The 24,790-nt window shown below is 38.0% G+C and overlaps 1 protein-coding gene across 3 annotated transcripts in view; it reads right to left on the reverse strand.

Moving 5' to 3' along the window:
- Positions 1-24,790, reverse strand: part of RECK (reversion inducing cysteine rich protein with kazal motifs) — a 73,213-nt gene that overhangs the window by 31,271 nt on the left and 17,152 nt on the right. For 2 of the 3 annotated variants that reach the window (XM_032636211.1, XM_032636213.1), the window contains exons 7-8: positions 11,688-11,721; positions 9,294-9,491 (exon numbers count right to left, since the gene is read on the reverse strand). In XM_032636211.1, the coding sequence (XP_032492102.1) occupies positions 9,294-9,491; positions 11,688-11,721 (232 nt within the window). The remainder of the gene's footprint in view (positions 1-9,293; positions 9,492-11,687; positions 11,722-24,790) is intronic. The other variant, XM_032636212.1, reaches the window with a different exon arrangement.

A 24,790-nucleotide genomic window follows, 5' to 3' on the forward strand; every position in this document is an offset into this window, starting at 1 on the left:
GGATACTAAGCCTACCAAATTCTCTCTCCATTACTTTGCAATATAGCAAATAAGTGAAAAGCTAAAGGTAGACTAGGTATTTATTCCCAGATTCACCACTGTGCCCAATCATGGGATCTCCAGCACTATTCCTAGATAAATGAAAGGTCCTCTTACACCTAAGAGGTCCTTACATGCAAGGCATTTTATGTTCCTGGAAAGGGTATTGTAGATCAAACTGGAATTATTTCATGCTAGAAACAGCTACCTAAAAGGGATTATGTTCTTGACATAATGAGAAAGATGACTAATTTTAATAGCAATAACCACAAATACTGTATTTCATTACATTCTGGGAAATAAAGCTTTTACAAATCTGTGCAAATGAATTAATCTAAATAGTAATTTAAATAATACAATTAAAAACTCTGACAAGATATCAGTTTGCTTCTGCCTTTACTTTTCTATAAAAAATCAGAAAGCAAGAGAACACTTTCAACCAGTCTATAGGACTCAGAGGGCTTCTTTGAAGTAGTTTTCTTAGGAGTATGACTTCTTAAGACGCTTATTCAGGCATATCTGTTATCTGTCTGTAGCTTTCTTTTCCGGATTTCCTATGTATTAGCACAGACATTTGAGATGGTTGTTCTACCCTTAAAACATTTTTCTGCCTTTTTTTTTTTTTTTTTTTGAGCTGCTATCTATCAACGTTGCTTCAGCAGCACCTCTCTATAGCCTAAATGTCAGTGAAGACAGATCTGCCTTTAAAATGAATGAAGGTTATTATGGCAAATGCTTCACCCTCTGATTTTCATCACACAACCACACAAATGTCATAAGCCTTAGAGTTCTGCTTTAGATTCTGGCCAAACAAGGCACATAGCACTGCTTTTGAGTTTACAAAAACAAGTCGTTCAATATCCCAGTGTAAATCAAAATATTGGCATCTGGCTTCTGAGTCTTACAAGTCTCTTGCCAGTTTTGCTTAATTAGTCAGTTCTTAAAGTCTGATCATCTCTAAATGAAGAAAGTGGATTATAGGCTTTCCAAAGCTGAGATTTTGAAGACCCCATAACATGCAAGTTCATTAGGAGGCCCTAATTTTTTTAAAGTATCAGGATCTCATTTATATTGATGTTTTTATTATAAAAGTAATAAATTTCATTGGTAAAATTCAAACATTACACATCCATATAATGTGGAACAAATAGGTATATAACTAAAAATGTACCTTACTATACACATTTAGTTCTGAAACTTGCTTTTTTTTTGCTTATTACATCTTGGACTTCTGTAAACATACATCTTTTTTTTTTTTTGTATTGAAGTATAGTTGATTTACAATATTGTGTTAGCTTCACACGCACAGCAAAGTAATTCGGTTATACATATATATGTTGGGTTTTTTTATTCTTTTCCATATGTTGTTACAAGATATTCAATATAGCTCCCTGTGCTATACAGTAAATCTTTGTTGTCTACCTAGTTTGTATATGGTAGTGTACATCTTAATCCATACTTCTGATTTATCCCTCACCCCACCCCCCTTCCCCCTTGGTAACCATAAGTTTGTTTTCTATGTCTGTGAGTCTATTCCCCCTTGGTAACCATAAGTTTGTTTTCTATGTCTGTGAGTCTATCTGTTTTGTAAAAAGTTCATTTGTATTATTTTTCAGATTCCACATATAAGTGATATCATTTAGTATTTGTCTTTGTCTGACTTACTTCACTTAGTATGATAATCTCCACTCCATCCATGTTACTGCAAATGGTATTATTTCATTCTTTTTTATGGCTGAGTAATATATTCCATTGTGTGTGTCTGTGAGTATGTGTGTGTGTGTGTATGTCACGTCTTCTTTATCCGTTCATCTGTTGATGAACACTTGGGTTGTTTCCATTCCTTGGCTATTTTTTTTTAAAAATAAATCTTATTTAATTATTTTTGGCTGCATTTGGTCTTCGTTGCTGCGCATGGGCTTTCTCTAGTTGCGGCGAGCAGGGGCTACTCTTCGTTGCAGTACACGGACTTCTCAATGTGGTGGCTTCTCTTGTTGTTGAGCACGGGCTCTATGTGTGGGGGCTTCAGTAGTTGTGCCACGAGGGCTTCAGCAGTTGTGGCTAGTGGGCTCTAGAGCACAGGCTCAGTAGTTGTGGCACATGGGCTTAGTTGCTCTGCAGCATGTGGGATCTTCCCAGACAAGGGCTCAAACCTGTGTCCCCTGCGTTGTCAGGCGGATTCTTAACCACTGGGCCACCAGGGAAGCCCCATGCCTTGGTTATTGTAAACAGTGCTGCTATGAACATTGGGGTGCATGTATCTTTTTAAATTAGTTTTCATCTTTTCCAGAAATATACCCAAGAGTGGGACTGATGGATCATATGGTAACTTTATTTGTAGTTTTTTAAGGAACCTCCATACTGTTCTCCATAGTGGCTGTACCAATTTACATTCCCACCAACAGTGTCAGTGGGCTCCCTTTTCTCCACACCCTCTTCAGCATTTATTTGTAGACTCTTTGATGACAGCCATTCTGACTAGTGTGAGGTGTAATTCTTTTCCTTCTCTCATTGTAGTTTTCTCTTTTTTATTTATTTTTAAAATTTATTTTTGAATTTTATTTCTTTATACAGCAGGTTCTTACTAGTTATCCATTTTATACATAATAGTGTATGTATGTCAATCCCAATCTCCAAATTCATCACACTATCCCCCATCCCCCACCACTTTCCCCCCTTGGTGTCCACACGTTTGTTCTCTACATCTGTGACTCTTATTTCTGCCCTGCAAACCAATTCTTCTGTACCATTTTGCTAGGTTCCACATACATGTGTTAATATACGATATTTGTTTTTCTCTTTCTGACTTACTTCACTCAGTATGACAGTCTCTAGATCCCTCCATGTCTCTACAAATGACCCAATTTCATTCCTTTTTATGGCTGAGTAATATTCCATTGTATATATGTACCACATCTTCTTTATCCATTCGTCTGTCGATGGGCATTTAGGTTGCTTCCATGACCTTGTTATTGTAAATACTGCTGCAATGAACATTGGGGTGCATGTGTCTTTTTGAATTAAGGTTTTCTCTGGGTATATGACCAGTAGTGGGATTGCTGGGTCATATGGTAATTCTATTTTTAGTTTTTTAAGGAACCTCCATACTGTTCTCCATAGTGGCTGTATCAACTTACATTCCCACCAACAGTGCAAGAGGGTTCCCTTTTCTCCACACCCTCTCCAGCATTTGTTGTTTGTAGATTTTCTGATGATGCCCATTCTAACTGGTGTGAGGTGATCCCTCATTATAGTTTTGATTTGCATTTCTCTAATAATTAGTGATGTTGAGCAGCTTTTTTTTCTTTTTTTTTCTCAGTATGCAGGCCTCTCACTGTTGTGGCCTCTCCCGTTGCGGAGCACAGGCTCCGGAGGCGTAGGCTCAGCAGCCATCGCTCACGGGCCCAGCCGCTCCGTGGCATGTGGAATCTTCCCAGACTGGGGCATGAACCCGTGTCCCCTGAATCGGCAGGCGGACTCTCAACCACTGCGCCACCAGGGAAGCCCCTGAGCAGCTTTTCATGTGCTTCCTTGCCATCTTTATGTCTTCTTTGGAGAAATGTCTATTTAGGTTTTTAGCCCATTTTTGGATTGAGTTTTTTTTTAATATTGAGCTGCATGAGCTGTTTATATATTTTGGAGATTAATCCTTTGTCCGTTGATTTGTTTGCAAATATTTTCTCCCATTCTGAGAGTTTTTTCATCTTGTTTGTAGTTTCCTTTGTGCAAAAGCTTTTAAGTTTCATTAGATCCCATTTGTTTATTTTTGCTTTTATTTCCATTACTCTAGGAGGTGGATCAAAAAAGATCTTCCTGTGATTTATGTAAAAGAGTGTTCTTCCTATGTTTTCCTCTAAGAGTTTTAGAGTGCCCAGTCTTACATTTAGGTCTCTAATCCATTTTGAGTTTATTTTTGTGTATGGTGTTAGGGAGCGTTCTAATTTCATTCTTTCACATGTAGTTGTCCAGTTTTCCCAGCACCACTTACTGAAGAGACTGTCTTTTCTCCATCGTATATCCTTGCCTCCTTTGTCATAGATTAGTTGACCACAGGTGCGTGGGTTTATCTCTGGGCTTTCTATCCTGTTCCATTGATCTATATTTCTGTTTTTGTGCCAGTACCATATTGTCTTGATTACTGTAGCTATGTAGTATAGTCTGAAGTCAGGGAGCCTCATTCCTCCAGATTCGTTTTCTTCCCTCAGTACTGCTTTGGCTATTTGGGGTCTTTTGTGTCTCCATACAAATTTTAAGATTTTTTGTTCTAGTTCTGTAAAAAATGCCATTGGTAATTTGATAGGGATTGCATTGAATCTGTAGATTGCTTTGGGTAGTATAGTCATTTTCACAATACTGATTCTTCCAATCCAAGAACATGGTATATCTATCCATCTGTTGGTATCATCTTTAATTTCTTTCATCAGTGTCTTACAGTTTTCTGCATACAGGTCTTTTGTCTCCCTAGGTAGGTTTATTCCTAGGTATTTTATTCCTTTTGTTGCAACGGTAAATGGGAGTGTTTTCTTAATTTCTCTTTCAGATTTTTCAACATTAGTGTACAGGAATGCAAGAGATTTCTGTGCATTAATTTTCTTTTTCTGAATTTTTGAGTTTTTAAAAATATATATCAGGTTCTTATTAGTTATGTGCATTAATTCTGTATCCTGAAACTTTACCAAATTCATTGATTAGCTCTAGTAGTTTTCTGGTGGCATCTTTAGGATTCTCTGTGTATACTATCATGTCATCTGCAAATAGTGACAGCTTTACTTCTTCTTTTCCAATTGGTATTCCTTTTATTTCTTTTTCTTCTCTGATTGCTGCGGCTAGTACTTCCAAAACTATGTTTAATAAAAGTGGCAAGAGTGGACATCCTTGTCTTCTTCCTGACGTTAGAGGAAATGTTTTCAGTTTTTCAACACTGAGAATGATGCTTGCTGTGGGTTTGTCATATATGGCCTTTATTATGTTGATGTAGGTTCCCTCTATGCCCACTTGCTGGAGAGTTTTTATCATAAACAGGTGTGGAATTTTGTCAAAAGCTTTTTTCTGCATATATTGAGACGATCATATGGTTTTTATTCTTCAGTTTGTTAATATGGTTATCACATTGATTGATGTGCATATATTGAAGAATCCTTGCATACCTGGGATAAATCCCACTTGATCATGGTGTATGACCCCTTTAATGTGTTGTTGGATTCTGTTTGCTAGTATTTTGTTGAGGATTTTTGCATCTATATTCAGAAGTGATATTGGTCTATAATTTTCTTTTTTGGTATTATCTTAGTCTGGTTTTGGTATCAGGGTGATGGTGGCCTCATAGAATGAGTTTGGGAGTGTTCCTTTCTCTGCAATTTTTTGGAAGAGTTTGAGAAGGATGGGTGTTAGCTCTTCTCTAAATGTTTGATAGAATTCACCTGTGAAGCCATCTGGTCCTGGACTTTTGTTTGTTGGAAGATTTTTAATCACAGTTTCAATTTCATTACTTGTGATTTGTCTGTTCATATTTTCTAGTTCTTCCTGGTTCAGCCTTGGAATGCTATACTTTTCTAAGAATTTGTCCAATTCTTCCAGGTTGTCCATTTTATTGGCATAGAGTTGGTTGTAGTAGTCTCTTAGGATGTTTTGTATTTCTGTGGTGTCTGTTGTAACTTCTTTTTCATTTCTAATTGTATTGATTTGAGTCCTCTCCCTCTTTTTCTTGATGAGTCTGGCTAATGGTTTATCAATTTTGTTTATCTTCTCTAAGAACCAGCTTTTAGTTTTATTGATCTTTGCTATTGTTTTCTTTGTTTCTATTTCATTTATTTCTGCTCTGATCTTTATGATTTCTTTCCTTCTAGTAACTTTGGGTTTTGTTTGTTCTTCTTTCTCTAGTTCCTTTAGGTGTAAGGTTAGATTGTTTATTTGAGATTTTTCTTGTTTATTGAGGTAGGCTTGTATTGCTATAAACTTCCTTCTTAAAACTGCTTTTGCTGCATCCCATAAGTTTTGGATTGTCGTGTTTTCACTGTCATTTGTTTCTAGGGGTTTTTTTAATGATTTTTTTAAATTAATTTATTTTATTTTTGGCTGTACTGGGTCTTTGTTGCTGCACCCGGGCTTTTCTCTAGTTGAGGTGAGCAGGGGCTACTCTTTGCTGTGGTGCACTGGCTTCTCATTGCGGTGGCTTCTCTTGTTGCAGAGCACGGGCTCTAGAGCGCAGGCTCAGTACTTGTGGCACACGGACTTGCTTGTTCCATGACATGTGGGATCTTCCCAGACTAGGGCTTGAACCCGTTCCCCCTGCATTGGCAAGCGGATTCTTAACCACTGTGCCACCAGGGAAGCCCTCTAGGTATTTTTTGATTTCCTCTTTTGATTTCTTCAGTGATCTCTTGGTTATTTAGTAACGTATTGTTTAGCCTCCACGTGTTTGTGTTTTTTACGTTTTTTTCCTTGTAATTGATTTCTAATCTCATAGCATTGTGGTCAGAAAAGATGCTTGATACTATTTCAATTTTCTTAAATATACTGAGGCTTGATTTGTGAACCAAGATGTGATCTATTCAGGAGAATGTTCCATGCACACTTGAGAAGAAAGTGTAATCTGCTGTTTTTGGATGGAATGGCCTATAAATATCAATTAAATCTATCTGGTCTATTGTGTCAGTTAAAGCTTGTGTTTCCTTATTAATTTTCTGTTTGGATGGTCTGTCCATTGGTGTAGGTGAGGTGTTAAAGTCCCCCACTATTACTGTGTTACTGCTAATTTCCTCTTTTATAGCTGTTAGCAGTTGCCTTATGTATTGAGGTGCTCCTATGGTGCACCATATATATTTACAATATTATATATAATTGTTATATCTTCTTCTTGGATTGATTCCTTGATCATTATGTAGTGTCCTTCCTTGTAACATTGTCTCTTGTAACATTCTGTATTTTAAAGTCTATTTTATCTGATATGAGTATTGCTATTCCAGCTTTCTTTTGATTTCCATTTGCATGGAGTATCTTTTTCCATCCCCTCACTTTCCGTCTATAGGTGTCCCTAGGTCTGAAGTGGGTCTCTTGTAGACAGCATATATATGGGTCTTGTTCTTGTATCCATTCAGAAAGCCTGTGTCTTTTGGTTGGAGCATTTTATCCATTCATGTTTAAGGTAATTATCGATATGTATGTTCCTATGACCATTTTCTCAACTGTTATGAGTTTGTTTCTGTTGGTCGTTTTCTTCTCTTGTGTTGCCCACTTAGAGAAGTTCCTTTTGCATTTGTTGTAGAGCTGGTTTGGTGGTGCTGAATTCTCTTACCTTTTGCTTGTCTGTTAAGCTTTTGATTTCTCCATCGAATCTGAATGAGATCTGTGCTGGGTAGAATAATCTTGGTTGTTGGTTCTTCCCTTTCATCACTTTAAGTATATAATACCACTCCATTCTGGCTTATAGAGTTTCTGCTGAGAAATCAGCTGTTAACCTTATGGGAGTTCCCTTGTATGTTATTTGTCATTTTTCCCTTGCTGCTTTCAATAATTTTTCTTTGTCTTTAATTTTTGCCAATTTGATTACTATGTGTCTCGGCGTGTTTCTCCTTGGGTTTATCCTGTATGAGACTCTCTGCACTTACTGGACTTGGGTGGCTACTTCCTTTCCCATGTTAGGGAAGTTTTCAACTATAATCTCTTCAAATATTTTCTTGGGTCCTTTCTCTCTCTCTTCTCCTTCTGGGACCCCTATAATGCAAATGTTGTTGTGTCTAATGTTGTCCCAGAGGTCTCTTAGGCTGTCTTCATTTCTTTTCATTCTTTTTTCTTTATTCTGTTCTGCAGCAGTGAATTCCACCATTCTGTCTTCCAAGTCACTTATCTGTTCTTCTGTCTCAGTTATTCTGCTATTGATTCCTTTTAGTGTATTTTTCATTTCAGTTATTGTGTTGTTCATCTCTGTTTGTTTTTTAATTCTTCTAGATTTTTGTTAAACATTTCTTGCATCTTCTTGATCTTTGCCTCCATTCTTTTTCCGAGGTCCTGGATCATCTTCACTATCATTATTCTGAATTCTTTTTCTGGAAGGTTGCCTATCTCTACTTCATTTAGTTGTTTTTCTGGGGTTTTATCTTGTTCCTTCATCTGGTACATAGCCCTCTGCCTTTTCATCTTGCCTATATTACTGTGAATGTGGCTTTTGTTCCATAGGCTGCAGGATTGTAGTTCTTCTTGCTTCTGCTGTCTGCCCTCTCACTCATTGTAGTTTTGATTTGCATTTCTCTAACAATTAGCAATATTGAGCATCTTTTCATGTGCCTGCTGGTCATCTGTATGTCTTCTTTGGAGAAATGTCAATTTAGGCCTTCTGTCCATTTTTTGATTGGGTTGTTTACTTTTTTGATATTGAGTTGTATAAGCTGTTTGTATATTTTGGAAATTAAGCCCTTGTTGGTCGTGTTGTTTATAAATATTTTCTCCCAGTCCACAGGTTGTCTTTTCATTTTGTTTATGGTTTCCTTTGCTGTGCAAAAGCTTATAACCTTGAGTAGGTCTCATTTGTTTGTTTTGCTTCTATTTCTTTTGCCTTGGGAGACTGATCTAAGAAAATATTGCTAAAATTTATGTCAGAGAATGTTTCTCCTATGTTCTCTTCTACGAGTTTTATGGTATCATGTCATATAATTAAGTCTTTAAGCCATTTTGAGTTTATTTTTGTGTATTGTGTGAGGGAGTGTTCTAACTTCATTGATTTACATAATACGTCTTCCAGTATGTTGATTGTATAATGTAGTTATTATACAGATATATAATTTATTTAATCAACTTTAATCAATATCCTATTGGTGGATGTTTAGGTCATTTAAAATTTTTCTCTATACCAGCAATGTTGTAGTAAACATCCTTTATATGTATAGATGTATTTTTGAAAATTTGTGAGTTTTTGTGAAGGATAATTTCTGAGAAATAGAACTGCTAGATTAAAAGGTATGATTATTTGAAAGTCTCATGGGCATAACCCAATTTTCCCTCTTAAAGTATCCATACCAGTGAATTTTCCCACTTCAGAATAGAGAGTGCCTGTTTCTTCACACCCTTGACAGCCCTGTCTTTCTTGGCATCTTTTAGCTGTGATGATAATGTCCAGTCTGCCAAATCTAAAGACCAAAGGAAGCCTGGTATTTCCCAAATGACCCAGACTGTAGATATCTTCAAGAATTTACTTCTTTTTTTTTTACAAATTATTTTACCAAAGATTGAAATGAGAGGAATATGTGGCTTTTACTTACTATCTGTTGGGTTCCTCATTGGATAAGATTGGGTATAATTGTTTACACAGTGTATTAATTGTGGACTAATAGAGGCACAATAATTTTCCACTGCTTTGATCTGAGAAGGACCAGGAGAAGAGTCTGTTCGAAAAATGGCTTGACAGTATTCTCGGCAGTTTGTGTGATGGCCTGCATAACTGCAACAAACTGAGCCCACTAGGGGAAAAAAAAAGATTACATTGAAATGAAATCAGCTATTTGCTAACATTAAATCATCATAATAATGATGGAACAATATGTGTCTTTTTGAATTTCAGAAATAAAACCATGCCATAGAAGACACGTAGTTAAATTCAGCACTACTATAAGCATGGCCATGGGGACATTCAGGTGCTCACTGGTCTGAGAAAGTCATTATTTGTCAACTTATAGTCTATAGTGCAGTGGTTCTCAGCAGGAGCAGTACCAGCCCCTGGGAGAATTTGGATGCATGTGGAAGTGTTTCTGGTTTTCATGATGACTTAAGGATGACTGCTGGCATTTAGCACATGGGGGTCAGGGCTGTGCAACGTACAGGAAAGTCTCATATAATCGAAACTGTCTCCCAAAATGCTAATAGCACCCATGTTGAGAACCACTGGAACAGCTTCCTTCCACGTTGGATCTGTGGAGATTCATAAACAAAGCAAACCAAAGCAAAACAAATCAAACATATCAAAATAAAACAAAACCCCAAATACCTCACATTTATAAAATAGGACCAGTAAAAACCAAGAGATATCAGGACCACTTCATAAATTTGCAAATTATATAACTGTCCATCTTGAAACAAAATCCCTAAAGTTCTATACTGTTTGAAAATCTCCAAGACTATGCCTAAATTGAAAGTGCTCACCTCAAAACTGATATGACTTGCTTCAACACTGAAAAGTAAAACCCACATTTGGAATAAACGATTCTGGACGTATGTATTTTTAAAAATCAAGGTGGACTATTTAAGGTATCTGGGAAGAGCAGGATGAGTGGCTGGGGGTGCAGATGTGGGATTTATAATGAAGAACAAGAGGTCCTCATAGGAGAGGCTAAGGGGTCTGTGGGAGGCTGAAGGGAGCCAAAAGGGTAGAGGTATGGCTGGAAAAGGTTAAGAAAATGGCAGGTAGGAAACCTCTGATAATAATTAGGGATGGTTATAGAGGAACCAGAATCAGGTTTCTGGTGGATACCACAGACCAAGGAATGAGCAGGGAACTCAGGTGACTTCCAGAAATAATGATAATGATAAAATCATATACAAATGAACTAAAGTAGGACTACACTGATAGCAAGACAAGCTTCTTTCCTGGACAAGGAAACTGTTTCATACCTATTGTGCCAGCTAAGTTTCTGATTTGAAATTACTAACAAACTTACATTGTTCATTGCTGAATTGTTCATTTTAATCACAAAGAACAATCATTAATGGCTACATTTATCATTGTCAACCTCAATGAAGCTAAAACTGGGGGCAGGGGTGAGGGATGCTGAGGACAGAGGAGACAAGTGAGAATAAGACAAAGATGCCTGTCTTCTGATGCCCCAATTCGGCTGGCTTCCTCACAGCGTGGGAGGATAAAGGATTATGTGCTAAACACTATCTGGAAAATCTTGAACTAAACCCCAGTTAGAAAGAGTAGAAGATAAAGTACAGACAGCTAATGTTTCTTATACTTTAATACACCCCACTGCCAAGCTCACCTAACAACTCTTTACTCCTCACACGTGTTTCCCCATCTCCAACTGCTCTCGCTGTTCCCTTCAGCTGGAATTCCCTTCCTCCAATCTCTACTGCTCACATCATGTCCATCCTTCAAGGCCCAGTTCAGCTACCAACTCCATGAAGTCACCTCTAAGCGCCCCTGCAAGATGTGATCCCTCCTTCCTCTGAACTCCCGTGGCACCTTATCAGTAACTCTATCCCATACCCACCATGTCCCAGAGTTCTTTGTGTACAGGTTGTGTCCCCCACAGGTGTGCATCTGCCCTGCACAGAGCAAGTAGTCAGTGACTATCTGCTGAATGAACTGAGAGGCAGCCCTCAGCTAGTGCTGCAATTATATTACGTTATATTACGTGGGAGTGTTCAACTTCTGTTTATCCAAGTGGGGCATGATCTTCCTCTAAAACACCCAGCACTGATATCTGCTTTGTACATCTGTAATTAGGACATGGAAATTGTTAGAATTCATGAATGGCCCAAACACTCCAGAGGAAAGAGCCTATCAGAATCTTGCTGTGCACATTCCTTCAGACGGTTTAGTAACAGCCTAAGTTATAATGTCAGAGTTTTGGCAATATTTATAACAGCTAAATCATATTCTGTAAACCATGTTTTTCTCTTTGGATTGCTTGCATAACCATCAACAATATACTTACTTTCATTTCTGCTAATGCAACTGAAAAGAGCATTCTGTAAATTAAAGGAAAAAAAACAGAAATTAACAACCACATAGAATTTCTAATTTTATTCCACTTTTATAGTTATATGGAAATCAGGATATCAAACTATTTAATCCTTCTCTAAATCCAAGATTAAAAACAAAGAAACTATGATATAGCATTCTGGTGAAAAGAGAAACCATCTTCTAATACATTTGGGGGATCAAGATTATCACCCAAGCCATAAGCTGACCACATTATAGCAAACCAAGTTTATGTAAAGCTGTACCAATGTGTGTATGTGGGGAAAGTACAATGTAGTAATCTCAATTGTTTCTTGTAGAACATAAAAAAGCTTTCAGAAAATAATATAATAAAGGTTATTTAGGGAAATACGTATTTCATATAACCACTGCATTTTAGAGTTGAAAGGACCTTGGAGATCACCTCTAATTGTTCTCAAACCTGGCCATGCACTAGAACACCTGGGCTTCCTAGGCCTTACCCTAGACTACAGAATTGGAATTTGGGAATGAAGCACAGGAATCTAAATTTAAAACAAGGCCTCAAAGATGATTCTTATGCAGCCATCCTGGGGCCAGAGTTGGGGAATCTCTCTACCATATTACAGATAAAGAAACCATTTCTTTAGCAGGGGAGAGACTGCCCCAGGTCACAGAGCAAGTCAAAAGTAGAATCTGAGACTAGAATTAATGTTTTTAGATCTCTTAGATCACTATTCGGAAAATATCACACTGTGTTAAAGTCACTGTAAGGAAAATAAACAAAACAAGACAAACAAAAACGTCCTTGTACAATGCTATTTGGATAATCAGGGCTTGTAGACTATGATTAATATCACACTTGGAAGAGAATAAATTCTTAAAAGAATATGGGCATAAATAAAAGGTAGATGGAAAACAAGTACACCCTTATTAATGAATAGAGATGATTTTGGCTTTTATTTGCAACTAACTTCCAAGCTGGCTACGTGATCTAGACTTATTAAAGGATCAGCTTTACTGACACTTAAAACCTAGCTTCAAGGATCCATCTACGTAGTTGTGTAAAGCTGTACTGCATTTTCTCTACTAAATAATATTCTACTGTAGGAATAAACCACACTTGATTTATCCAAAGCAAAACAAAATACCCAGGACCCATAGATAAGGGCTAATGAATTCACCCAGTATGAATTCTTTCTGTTAGAGATCTCATCAAATAATATAAAATAGTGAAAAGTAAATATTCTTGGTATTCTTTAATAGTGGTCTTTTTTATATTTCTCTTCATCCATGTTTCTTTGTTTTAGTTTGACTTTTCAGCTACCCATTATAGGTAGCCCTCTATTTTGGTTCAATGGTTTCAGGAACACTTTCAATAAAATGATCTAAATCAATATTAAAAAGTCATCTGCTACCATGACTTCCTTGGTGGTCCAATGGTTAAGACTCCAAGCTCCCAATGCAGGGGGTCCGGGTTCGATCACTGGTCAGGGAACTAGATCCCGCATGACGCAACTAAAAGAGCCCTCATGCTGCAAGCAACTGAAGATCCCACACGTGGCAACTAAGACCTGGTGCAGCCAAAAAAAAAAAAGTCATCTGCTACCGACTTTCCAGCCCCTCTTAACTGGGTAAATAAAATTCTCATTGCCCTTCTCTTTTCTTTTTTTTGTTTGCTTTGCCTTTTTTGGCTGAGCTGAGAGGCTTGTGGGATTCTAGTTTCCTGGTGGAACCAGGGCCCTCAGCAGTGAAAGCACGGAGTCTTAACCGCTGGACCGCCAGGGAATTCCCTGCCATTCTCTTTCTAATATGCTGGTTGTTCCTCTTGTTCCTCTTGGTTCCTCTTGGTTTTGGCTTTTTTGGCCTTGTTCCTAAAGAAGTATGTTTATTATCTTGGTGGCCGTCCTGGGTTACCTGGCCTGATTTCCATTTTTTTTATTCTTCCAGTTACTCTTAAAGTCTCTAGAGCTGTGGTTTTCAAGTGGAGGTAATCTTGCTTCCCAGGGGGCATATGGCAATGTCTGGAGACATTCTTGCTTGTCATAACACGGGGAGGTTGGGGTGTTCTACTGAACTGACATCTAGTAGGTAGAGGAGTCTAGAGATGCTGTTAAACATCCTACAATGCATAAGACAGCTCCCCTACAACAAAGGATTATCCGGCCCCAAATGTCAATAGTGTCAAGGTTGAGAAATTCTGCTCTAGAAACTTACAAATTTGTTCAAGCTTGATTTTTTTTTAATTTGATCTTAAAAATAAAAGAAATATCACTCTGGGTCAGCCTTGTGGATCACTTAGCTTCAGAGAGAGGTACTAAAGGACACAAAATCTGAAAAATGTCAGAGATCAGCTAATCCAACTCATTTGACAGAAGCCAGAGTCTGAGGCCTAGAAAGGAGAACTACTTATGGACCCTAGCTTTCACCCACAAATGGGTTGGCAAACTATGGCACCCAGGCCAAATCTTGCTCGCTGCCTGTTTTTGTAAGTAAAGTTTTATTGGAACACAGTCACACCCGTTCATTTACATATTGTATATGGTTACCTCACACTATAATAGGAGAGTTGAGTGGACAGTAAGCCTAAACTGGCTGGTAAGCCTAAAATATTTGCTTTCTGACCCTTCACAGAAAAAGTTTGCTAACCGCTGATATAGAAGGGCTCAGCTGTCTCTCTTGATGTCACATCCAGAGCTCAGAGATGTTCCCTAAGCATTTCTCGTTTCCCTTAATGTTCACTGATAGACCTTGCATGCATAGCATTACTCTAACTTGTTGAACTAAAAACTTTTATATTTCCACGTGACAGCACCTCTAGTGTTAATACCATTTTTACATCTCTTTCTTTATCTTTACCAGTTTTAAGGTTTCAAAGTATGGTCCTTACAGGGAATAGACTGGCGGTTGCCAAGGGGGAGGTGGGTGGGAGAGCGTTGGATTGGGAGTTTGGGGTTGCATGGTATATATACCATGCAAACTGGTATATACAGAATTGATAAACAACAAGGTTCTATTGTATAGCACACGGAACTATATTCAATATTCTGTGATAAACCATATTGGAAAAGAATGTATATATATGTATAACTGAGTCACTTTGCTGTACAGCAGTAACACAACATTGTAATTCAACTATACTTCAGTAAAAAATGAAATTAAATTTAAAAAAGAATGGTCCTTCACTCAAGTATACTGGTATTTGATGAATTCATCAATTCTCTGTTGCTTACTTTTCACGCATCATGATTTTATCATATCCCCCTCTTTGATAAAAGATTCTTAACCTTAGGTAACTCTACCTAAGGTATAAACTATAGGTAACTCTACCTTTTCACTGCTAAAACTACTGCTGACTAGTTTGACAGGGCTTAAGACACACATGAGTTACAGCTCTGGCTGACAGTTTCTTCATTTCTTAAGATGGTCCATCAGGGTCTTAGCTAGTCAATTCTTAAGTCTTTCAAATGTCTGATCGCCATCTAGTGGCAAAAGTGGGCAGTAACTGAGGGTTTATACTCAGTTGGGTTTATACCAAGCCTCTTTTTTTTTTTCCTGTTGCAGAGCACAGGCTCCAGACGCACAGGCTCAGCGGCCATGGCTCACGGGCCCAGCCGCTCCGCGGCATGTGGGATCTTCCTGGACCGGGGCACGAACCCGTGTCCCCTGCATCTGCAGGTGGACTCTCAACCACTGCGCCACCAGAGAAGCCCCCAAGCCTCTTTTGATCTTCTGCCACCAATATTAATACTCAATGTGACTCCATATAGCAGCTCCCTCACCCCACTCATCTTACTCTATAAATCAAAATTACAGTGTAACTGAGGTTAGGATCTACAAAAACCTCAGAGACCCAAAGAACATGTCAGTATGTAAGCGTTGACAGCAAGAGACCTTCAAGTCCCAAAGCCTTCACTATACAGCTGGATAGAGATGTACACAGTAAGCAAAGGGCAAAGGTGGGGCTAGAACCCAGATTGCTCTGCCAGTGCTCTCCCATGACACTATCCTGTGAGCAGACTTTGGATTATTATTCTGAATGCAGCCAATGCAAGGTTGAATTTATGTCCATAGAGTAACCTATTTTAAGTCTATTTTTTAAATCAACATCTTAAATTGTGAAAAAAATCATTTGCTTGAAGTATTATTATTTCCCTTAAAAAATTTTGATCATGAAATCTTTCCTCAGGCAGCTGCTTTCATTAGCCAGTTCCCTGCCCTACCTAAAATGGTTTTTGAGAACTGCAGTAAGCCCTCCCACCTGTGGGCACACCTAGCAGAAAAACTAAGATACAGAGTGAAATCAAAGTCAAGGGAACCCTATGTGATCCTTTATGCCACACTGACCTTCCTTCTGGGGGGAAGAGCCATTGGGGTCCATCTGCGAGGTAGACTCTGCGGCTCTAAACTCTTGCTCAGAACTTGGCTCTGCAGATTTATTTTCTGACCTGGCCACTCACTTTTCTACTTCAGTGACCCCTTCTGGCATTTCTCCATTTGTCCACTTGTCTCAATACTTTCTCTGTCCACTGCCCTTCTACTACTACTGGTCCCTCCAGCTTCCCTTTCTCACCAATGATGAGGATGATGAAAATGAAACAAACATTTCACATGAATCTTATTAAAAACAAACAAAACCAGGTTTGAATCTTGGATATTTTAGTCACTTCTGGACAAAGACCCAAAAGAGTACATTCTATGAACTGTTATTAATGTTTCCTATTCCCAAGGCTACTAGTTAAAAGGGGCTGCTTTGTTCCTAAGGTCTCAATAAATAAAATCTGTTTGCTTTTCACAAATGGACTGAGAGTTCTCCCGGTTTGAAGTTTTGCATGAAGAATCTAGCTTATTAAATGCTAAGTTGGGGCTTCCCTGGTGGCGCAGTGGTTGGGAGTCTGCCTGCCGATGCAGGGTACATGGGTCCATGCCCCGGTCTGGGAAGATCCCACGTGCCGCGGAGCGGCTGGGCCCGTGAGGCCTTGACCTTTTTTTTTTTCTTTTTTTGGCCACGCCGTGCAGCTTGCAGGATCTTAGTTCCCCGACCAGGGATTGAACCCAGGTCATGGCAGTGAAAGCACCGAGTCCTAACCACTGGACCACCAGGGAATTCCCCAATAACTGACCTTTAAAAACATGTTTTTTAAACCTCCACAAGGTATTTTCTCCTTGTTGTGGACACCATGGCTTTTTAGTAAAAAAAAAATCTAAGTGACTAGAATATGTAAAGGAGTTTAATAGGACATGGATATCACTAGACAAATGACTCTTCAGCCTCCCAAATAATAAATGTCATTTCAATAGTGGGATAAAAATGAAACCCAAAACTGAGATAAGATTAATAGGTCCAGACTGCTCAGAGAAGTTTGCTCATTATCACCCAGAGCATCCAACCAGCTGGAAGCAAATTCACTGGCAAATAATACCTGCAGAGTAACATAAGGTCTAGAATACAGTTTACACAGAGTATGTGTTTGTGGCAAATGGACTGCAGCAATGGCCCCAATTTTTTACATTTCCCTGTATCTATTTCTCTCACACTAACTCTGGACTTAGTCATGTGATTTGCTTTAGTTAAGTGGACAGTAGCAAGCATGAGGTAAGTAGAGACATGCACATATACTTGCATGTTTCCACTTCTTTTCTTGGGCCCCTGCCACCACCATGGGAACCTGCCTGAGCTAGCCTGCTAGAAGGCTGGGAGAGACACATAGAGGAGAGCTGAGCTGACTTAGCCAAGGGCATCCTAAACCAGCCAGACCCTGGCTGACTTGCCAGCTGACTGCAGATGCACAAGTGAGCCCAGCCAGAAGCAGCTAGGCCTGCTAAATGCACCAGAAATAATAAATTATTATTAAATAATAATAATTCTAGGCTATGGAGTTTTGGGATGGTTTGCTACACAATATTGTGATTACAGATACAGTATTCAGTGCTTTCTCTGCTCATTCAAAGAATGCCTGATTCATAGACATTTACACAGGGTTTTCACATAAAACTGCTATTTACTCTGAAACAAAGAAACTTGTGTACTGTCCAGAGTGGGAAAACTTTCTATTAAAAAATTCTATCTATAAAAATACTAACTGTAGCACCTATTTACAGGCAACAAATTTTTGTTCATCTTTTAAGTCTTACCTGCTCTGTGAAGACTTCCCCATTACCCTGGGAAGGGTTTTTTCCTTCAGGCTTCAACGTGTCTTGCACAGACTTCTAGCAACGTACTTGTCTCACTGTATTGTAACGGACTATTTGAATTTCTCTCTTCCCATGGACTAGGCTATGAACTTCTTACAGACAGTGGCTAAATCCTTCCATCTTTGTACCCTGAGAACAGTGCCTGATACATATTAAGTGTATCAACTCAATGAATGTTGAAGGAATGAATGAATGACATGCATGCAAAGACAACTGAGACAATGGACTCTGTCCTAGCAACTCAAGACTTTAGCATTAAAAAGTGACTTGAAAACAAAGACTTACACTATATGGTGACCAATGCTATAATAAAGCATGTCAAGTGTTTATAAATAGCAACTAATTTTGTGTGTGTGACGGTAGAGGGCTGAGCAGGAAAGGTTTTAAAGAGGAACCATCTAAGCCAGAATTTCAGTAGGGGTTATGGCATGCTGGGGTGGTGTGGGGGTGAAGGGGAGTTCTTATTTGTAATATTTGCTGATATGTGTGGTATAAATACCCCCATCACAGCTGCTTTTCAAGTTAAAAGCTGGCTTGCCAAATTCCTGAATATCTAACAACCAGTTCTCCCTAGCTGGTAGGAGCTGGCTCCAGCCTACTAATGGATGGGGATGATAGGATGGATTCAGGGAACAGGAATTCCAGGAGGGCAACAGGTGGTACAACTACAACTAACAAATACAACACATGGTAATCTGGGAAGTTATAAGCAGTAAGCTGCTGAAGCATCAAGGAGGGAAGAGTCAGGGGCTAGGTCAAGAAAAGCTTAAGTATACCAGGCTGAGGAACATGAACTCTATCTTACAGGTGAGCCACTGAAGAGTTTCAAGGAAGGGAGTGATATGACCATATTTGGTCTTTAAAGAGGTCACCCTAGGAGAAGTGGAGATAGTAAATAAGAGGAGAAATTATAGACAGGAAAGCTAGTTGGGCGGCTATTGTAGTTGTCCCCCAAAGTGGTATAAAGGCCTGACGTAGGCAGTAACTGAGGATCTGGAAAGGAGACCAATTTAAGACATATTTCAGAGGCAAATCTTTCGAGCTTAATAGCCAGTTTTTTTATTTTTTGTTTTGTTTTGTTTTGTGGGAGGTGGTGAGAAAGAAGAAAGAGTAGACAACACCTCTTAGGCTTTTAGTTTATGTGTCTGGGAGGACTGTACTTAAACAACCAAGCAAGAAATGCAAGAAAAATGTTAAGTTTTTGTTTGGGGATGTGTGTATGTGTGGTGTTGTGTAGCAGTAGGGTGGAGGGAAGAAGAGGTAGGGAAGGTTAACAGTCAGTTTGGCTGATGTGAAATGTCAGTTGAACATCAAAAGAACACATATCCAGCAGTGATTCAGGAGAAAAAGAGGTTAGCAAAGAAGATTCTGGAGTTGTCATCATATTCGGGCAATTAAAGCTATGGGAGTAGATGAGATTGCCTAGGGAGAAAAACCTGGCCATTTGGATCAGACCAGGTAACAATCTAATCAGACTTGATCAGATTTCCCTTTTGGGATGATCTCATTCAGGTGACTTATAAGAAGAATGGACTGCAGAGGAAATACACTAGCTCAAGGAGACTAAATGGGAGCTGTTCCCTTCCCCAGTACAAAATATGACAGAACAAAACAACATACAAATGGAACGTAATCAAGGTTTTATACTATCTCAAGCCAGTACTGCAGGACCTAATAGGTTTCGCTCTTTTTGGAGCTCATCAGCTGCAGGTAACGGCTCAAATCTAGTCTGATACAGCATACCTGTATAGCATTTTACCATTTACAAAGCCTCCCATTCACAGTCTTCTACTTACCATATTCTGACAATTCTTGGAGTTTCCTTGGTACTAAAAGAAGCTTTACATTTAGGTGCTGAAGGCTCTGCTGAGGCAAAGTACCACATGATTCTTTTTGCTAAAATCCCCAAGCCAACTGTCCAAAGCCTAGGCTGTCATCTGCCACGTAAGAAGGTCTACTCTATTCCTGGAACTACTGCAGCACAGATCCAATCATACCTAGGCACAGAAGGCCTCTAGCTGTCCAGAGAATCCTGCCTGTCCTACATCCCTGCCCTCCTAGGTCTAAATTTTTAGGGCTATTTTTTCATCCCTTTTCCTTTATGCTTCTGGTAGTAAATCTAGAATCAAGGTTAATTTGAGAGAAAAGGAACAAAATAAAATTAAAACATAGAAATCTTTAAAACAGAACATTTTATTGCGACATTTCCTGAGGATACACTGGACAGCCCATACAGACATACATAAATATGCACCAAACACTGGCATCCACGAGTACCACAAAGTGTGTGGTAAGCTACCATTTGTGTACAGAAGGGTAGAAGAGGACTATATATACATATTTACTTTTATGTGCATAAAATATCTCTGGTGACCTTAGGAACTGGGTGGCTGTGGTATAGAGGTAGGAAAGAGACTTTTTATTGTACACTGTTTTGAATTTTGAACATGTGAATATTCAAAAAATAAAATTTAACACATACCTGCACTCTTCTCTTATGCATTTAGCTGTGTGTTGATAGGATAGTGCTGACACAACTGAGCCTGGCACTCACAAGGCTGACCATCTTTGTTTTTGTGGTTCTTAGAGCCTTTTTAATATCCTCAGAGTCTTAATTTTATCTCAGCATTCTCAGAGAACCAGAGCCCCAAGACAGAACATTATTTTAGTTTTATTTAGCAACAGTTTAGTTTAAAACTTAAATGGATTAAGCTTAAAAAAAAAAAAAAGCAAAGCCTAACAAAAATATCTCCTACTGACTTTCCTTCAGTTTCTCAACTTCCTTAATGAAATAACATCAAATAACTGGACTGAAGAAAGCTAGGAAGAAAGGAGAGAATTGAAAATCACATTTCTGAAAACAATATAAAGAAAAGCATAGAGAAGGATCTGTGAAAGAAGGAATAAAAAAGTAAAAGCACAAAAGTCTGAGGACAAATTCGCAACACTGTATTTCAGTGGCTCGTGCAGCAAATGGAAAGGTATATATATTTATGGCCATTATGTTAGAGAACGGCAGGTAAGGTGTGACATAAAGGTATGAAATGGGTTTATGAACCTGAAACTAAAATTTGTCTCATCATGTTACAGACACTGCCAGGTCTCTGGAAATACACCAGCCTCATATCATCTTGATGTTTATTCTGACATTCAAGAAAATCACTATCAACAACCAATTTTTGTTTTTAACCACCGTCTTGGTGGCTAGAAGAAAATGTTTTCAGCCAGCTATAGACAAAGACTATGCAAAAAGTATTACACTAGATGTCTCACACCTCATGGAAAACATGATTAAGTTTTTACTTTAGTTCTAATTAGCCAATTTGCCCTAGTATGGCTAAACTAGTATGGCTCTAGTTTATATCCAGCATTTGTTCTGATTGTTGGTGCCGGTCATTCCAGTTGTTTAATATTTTAAATATTATCCCTGGTCTAGTATCATACATCCATGAGTGCATGTGGCCTGATAAATACGTCTAGATGGGCCAAGACCAAGCCTGTGAAAACGCATGGCTAACCTAGAACCAGCATGCCCATGATACTTGAACACATCTGTGATGGAGTTATCAAGCCACTGGTTGATTTTGATAGCTCTAACCAAATGTGTGTGATTCTGAAAGAAGTATTCTCAATTTCTGAAGGAAGTACTCTTTCACAGGTATGAGTCAGAATAAGAGAACTGCAAAGATGGGAGAACAGCCAAATCTCTTGTCCATTGCAGAAATCCCCTCCACAATGTATTTATCCAGTAAATCTTTGAACACTTTCACTAATAAGAATTTCTCTTTTTCTTGGAATATCTCAATCTAATATTCTCATTGAATGTCAGATCAGTACATGGCTCCTTCTCTTTCCATTCCCTAAAAATGATTTTCAAAATCAGCTTTCTATTTTTTCTATATTTTTTCTTTCATAAAGCTTTCTTTCACTTTCAACATTCAAGGGTTACTTCATGGTTGACTTTGGGCATGATCTCTCCTCATCTTTAGTCTGGTATTCCTAACTACCTCTGAGATACGGTTTTTACACTTAAAAAGACCTAACAATATACTTCAATTTCTTTAAAATCCCTTCCCAATGTATATGCTATCTTTGCTGTGTATTTTCTCTCTTTTTTTTAAACTCAATAATAAATTATTACTGTTTTATACAACCTGTGTGTGTTTTAACTTAGTCACTTTGTATTTTTATTGTTCTCATTTTCCTTTGCATCTCAAATAATTATAGATATTTTAGAACTTCCTTTAAAGAAGGATTTCTAGCAAGGGTCCAGTACTGGCAATTCTCTGTTTTTGTCGTATGGAAATACCTTAATTTTGCCTTCTTTCTTGAAAAATATTTTTGCTGGATATGATAGCTATTTTCTCTCAGAACAGTTTAGGTATCATTCCACTGTTCCTGGCTTCCTCTATTGCTACTGAAAAATCAGCTGTTGACCTCCTTTGAAGACAATGTCTTTTTTCCTGACTGCTTTTAAGACCTGTGGCTATGAGGTCTGTCTGTAACGTATGGATTTAAAAAAAAATCCTGCTGGAGATTTCTTGGGCTTCTTTAAACACTGCCTCTGTCCCATATTCTTTCTTCTTCTTTGAGTATTCCAATTAGAATACTTCTTCTATTCTCCATGTTCCTTAAACTCTTTCAGCCTATCCTGCGCTGCTTTTCCATATAACTTCTTTAGTCCTATCTCCCAATTCACTAATTGTTTTTTATATTTCCCTGAACATCATCTCCTATATTCAATCCTTTACAACAAATCCTGAATGATGGACTCTACCTTCAAATCTCTGATTTATTCCCAAATACTCGATTTTATTGCTATCATGCTAATTGTGGGCCTTATTTGTTTTTAGCTAAGTTAGAGGAACTTGGGGGATCTAAAACTTAGCCTGCACATACCTAACACTTGAAGCTTTCTAAAATATTGGACTTTTATTTGTTATGTTGGTCTCCTATCACAGAATCTTTATCATCTCCCTCTACTAAATAATGAGCTGAGCCCCAAAATATCATTTTTCCAGGATCTGGTCCCACTTTGCCTATCCAAGCAGATTCTCAGCCCAAAATAGGCCTATCTTCTTTTTCACCCCCTACCTCAGTCATGTGCATTTTTGCTAACATGCTGTTGATCCAGTCTTCTGACCCAAATTATACCAATCCTTTCAGGCCTCTCTTTTGCAAAGTTTTCCCTGTTAACTCCCAACATGCTCAGTCTGCTTTCCAATTTCCTTGAGTTCTTGCACGTTCAGTACATATTTTAACTATCTTGACTCAGGTATAATTCTTTAGTATTTGAAGTTGAGCTATATGTAGCTTAACCATAATTCTAACCTAGATCTGACTTCAAAGTTTGTTTTCTTTCTTTTTTTAAGATAATTTTATTTTATTTATATATTTTTGGCCATGCTGTGCAGCTATGAGGGATCTTAGCTCCCCGACCAGGAAACGAACCCGTGCCCCCTGCAGTGGAAGCATGGAGTCCTAACCACTGGACCACCAGGGAATTCCCGAAAGTTTGTTTTCTTTCTAATATAATAAAACTGCCTCTCACTATTCAATAAATATTTGTTGATTTGCCTAAAAAGAAACCAGATACTATAAAACCAGACATAAAAATGCTTTACATTTCACTAGTTTATCTTAGCTTGGTTGGAACAAAACAATCTTAAATGGCATAAAAATTTTAAACTTTATTCATGTAAGTTTATTTCTCAGGAAATCCCCTCAAAGGGGATTCTGCTGCAGCTTATCAGTGAAGATAAACATTAGCTCCTTCAAATATAACCGCTCATTCTCTGAATCTCTAGTCAAACTGCACAACACCATCCTTCAGGGTAAATGTTAACCCCTAAAGTTGTAAGCCTAAAGGAATAGCTTACACATCTGGAAGTTCACTTCCAGGGACCACTCCAGTGTTAAGGAAAAGGTACCAAAGCCTAGTTTTATAAATTATTCTAATGTTGATAAGCAACTAATCCAGTTAAAATAGGTTGCACTACACCAATGTTACCCAATTCACTTTATAACAAATAGCCATTATGTCTAGACTAGACTTTAACAATTCAGTGAGAGTGACTGTTATTTGGGGCTTATAATGCAGAAACTTCTTTCTGTGTTAAAGTGCTCTTGTCTCTCTTTTTATTTCTAAATAACATAAAAAATCAAATTGAATCTTGAATAATTTGTACAGTTTTATATATATATAAAACACACATATATATATATATAAAACACATGTATACTTTACATATATGTATTACATATATATTTTTTACGTTTATATATATGCAAAAGAACCTTCTTGGCATGTATATTTTTGGAAGATAGTTGCTTAATTCTAGGCCAAATAGGGGAGGATAGACTGGAAAAGGTAAACTACTCTTAGTATTTCTCTCATAGGACAGTGTTTATCTCTCTTACCTTTCCTGTCCCGTCCTTCATCAACACATACTGGCAGACTTCCTAGGGCAATGCAGAAATCCAGACAAGAGAAGGAAGCACACTAAAATAATGGAGGACAGGCTACAGGAGATGGACAGTGTCAGACATCATGTGGGAGAAAAGAAGGAATTATCACAGTTAGCCACTTTGTTCAAGAGAAACTAAAACTAGTTATTTCAAAGGTAGAGAGATAAGAAAAAAAAGAAAGATCTTTTACTTCTTGGTAGAAAGGCTCTTTTCAATAAGAACAGAGAAGAGTTGCAGTTAATTTGGAAATTTGTCTTCAGAGAAACAGATATAACTTAGCAATAGTACAAAGGAACAAAGGATAAATAAGATTTTTCCAATTCCAAAATATTAATCGAGAGATATAATTACAGGCTTTGAGAAAAGAAAAAAATATCAGAACTATAATCTAGAAGCAGTTAAGAGAGTTGTTCTATCTTTCTTCTCCAAGAGAAT

The sequence above is a fragment of the Phocoena sinus genome, chromosome 6, assembly GCF_008692025.1.
Source record: "Phocoena sinus isolate mPhoSin1 chromosome 6, mPhoSin1.pri, whole genome shotgun sequence".
In the NCBI taxonomy this organism is placed as follows: Eukaryota; Metazoa; Chordata; class Mammalia; order Artiodactyla; family Phocoenidae; genus Phocoena; species Phocoena sinus.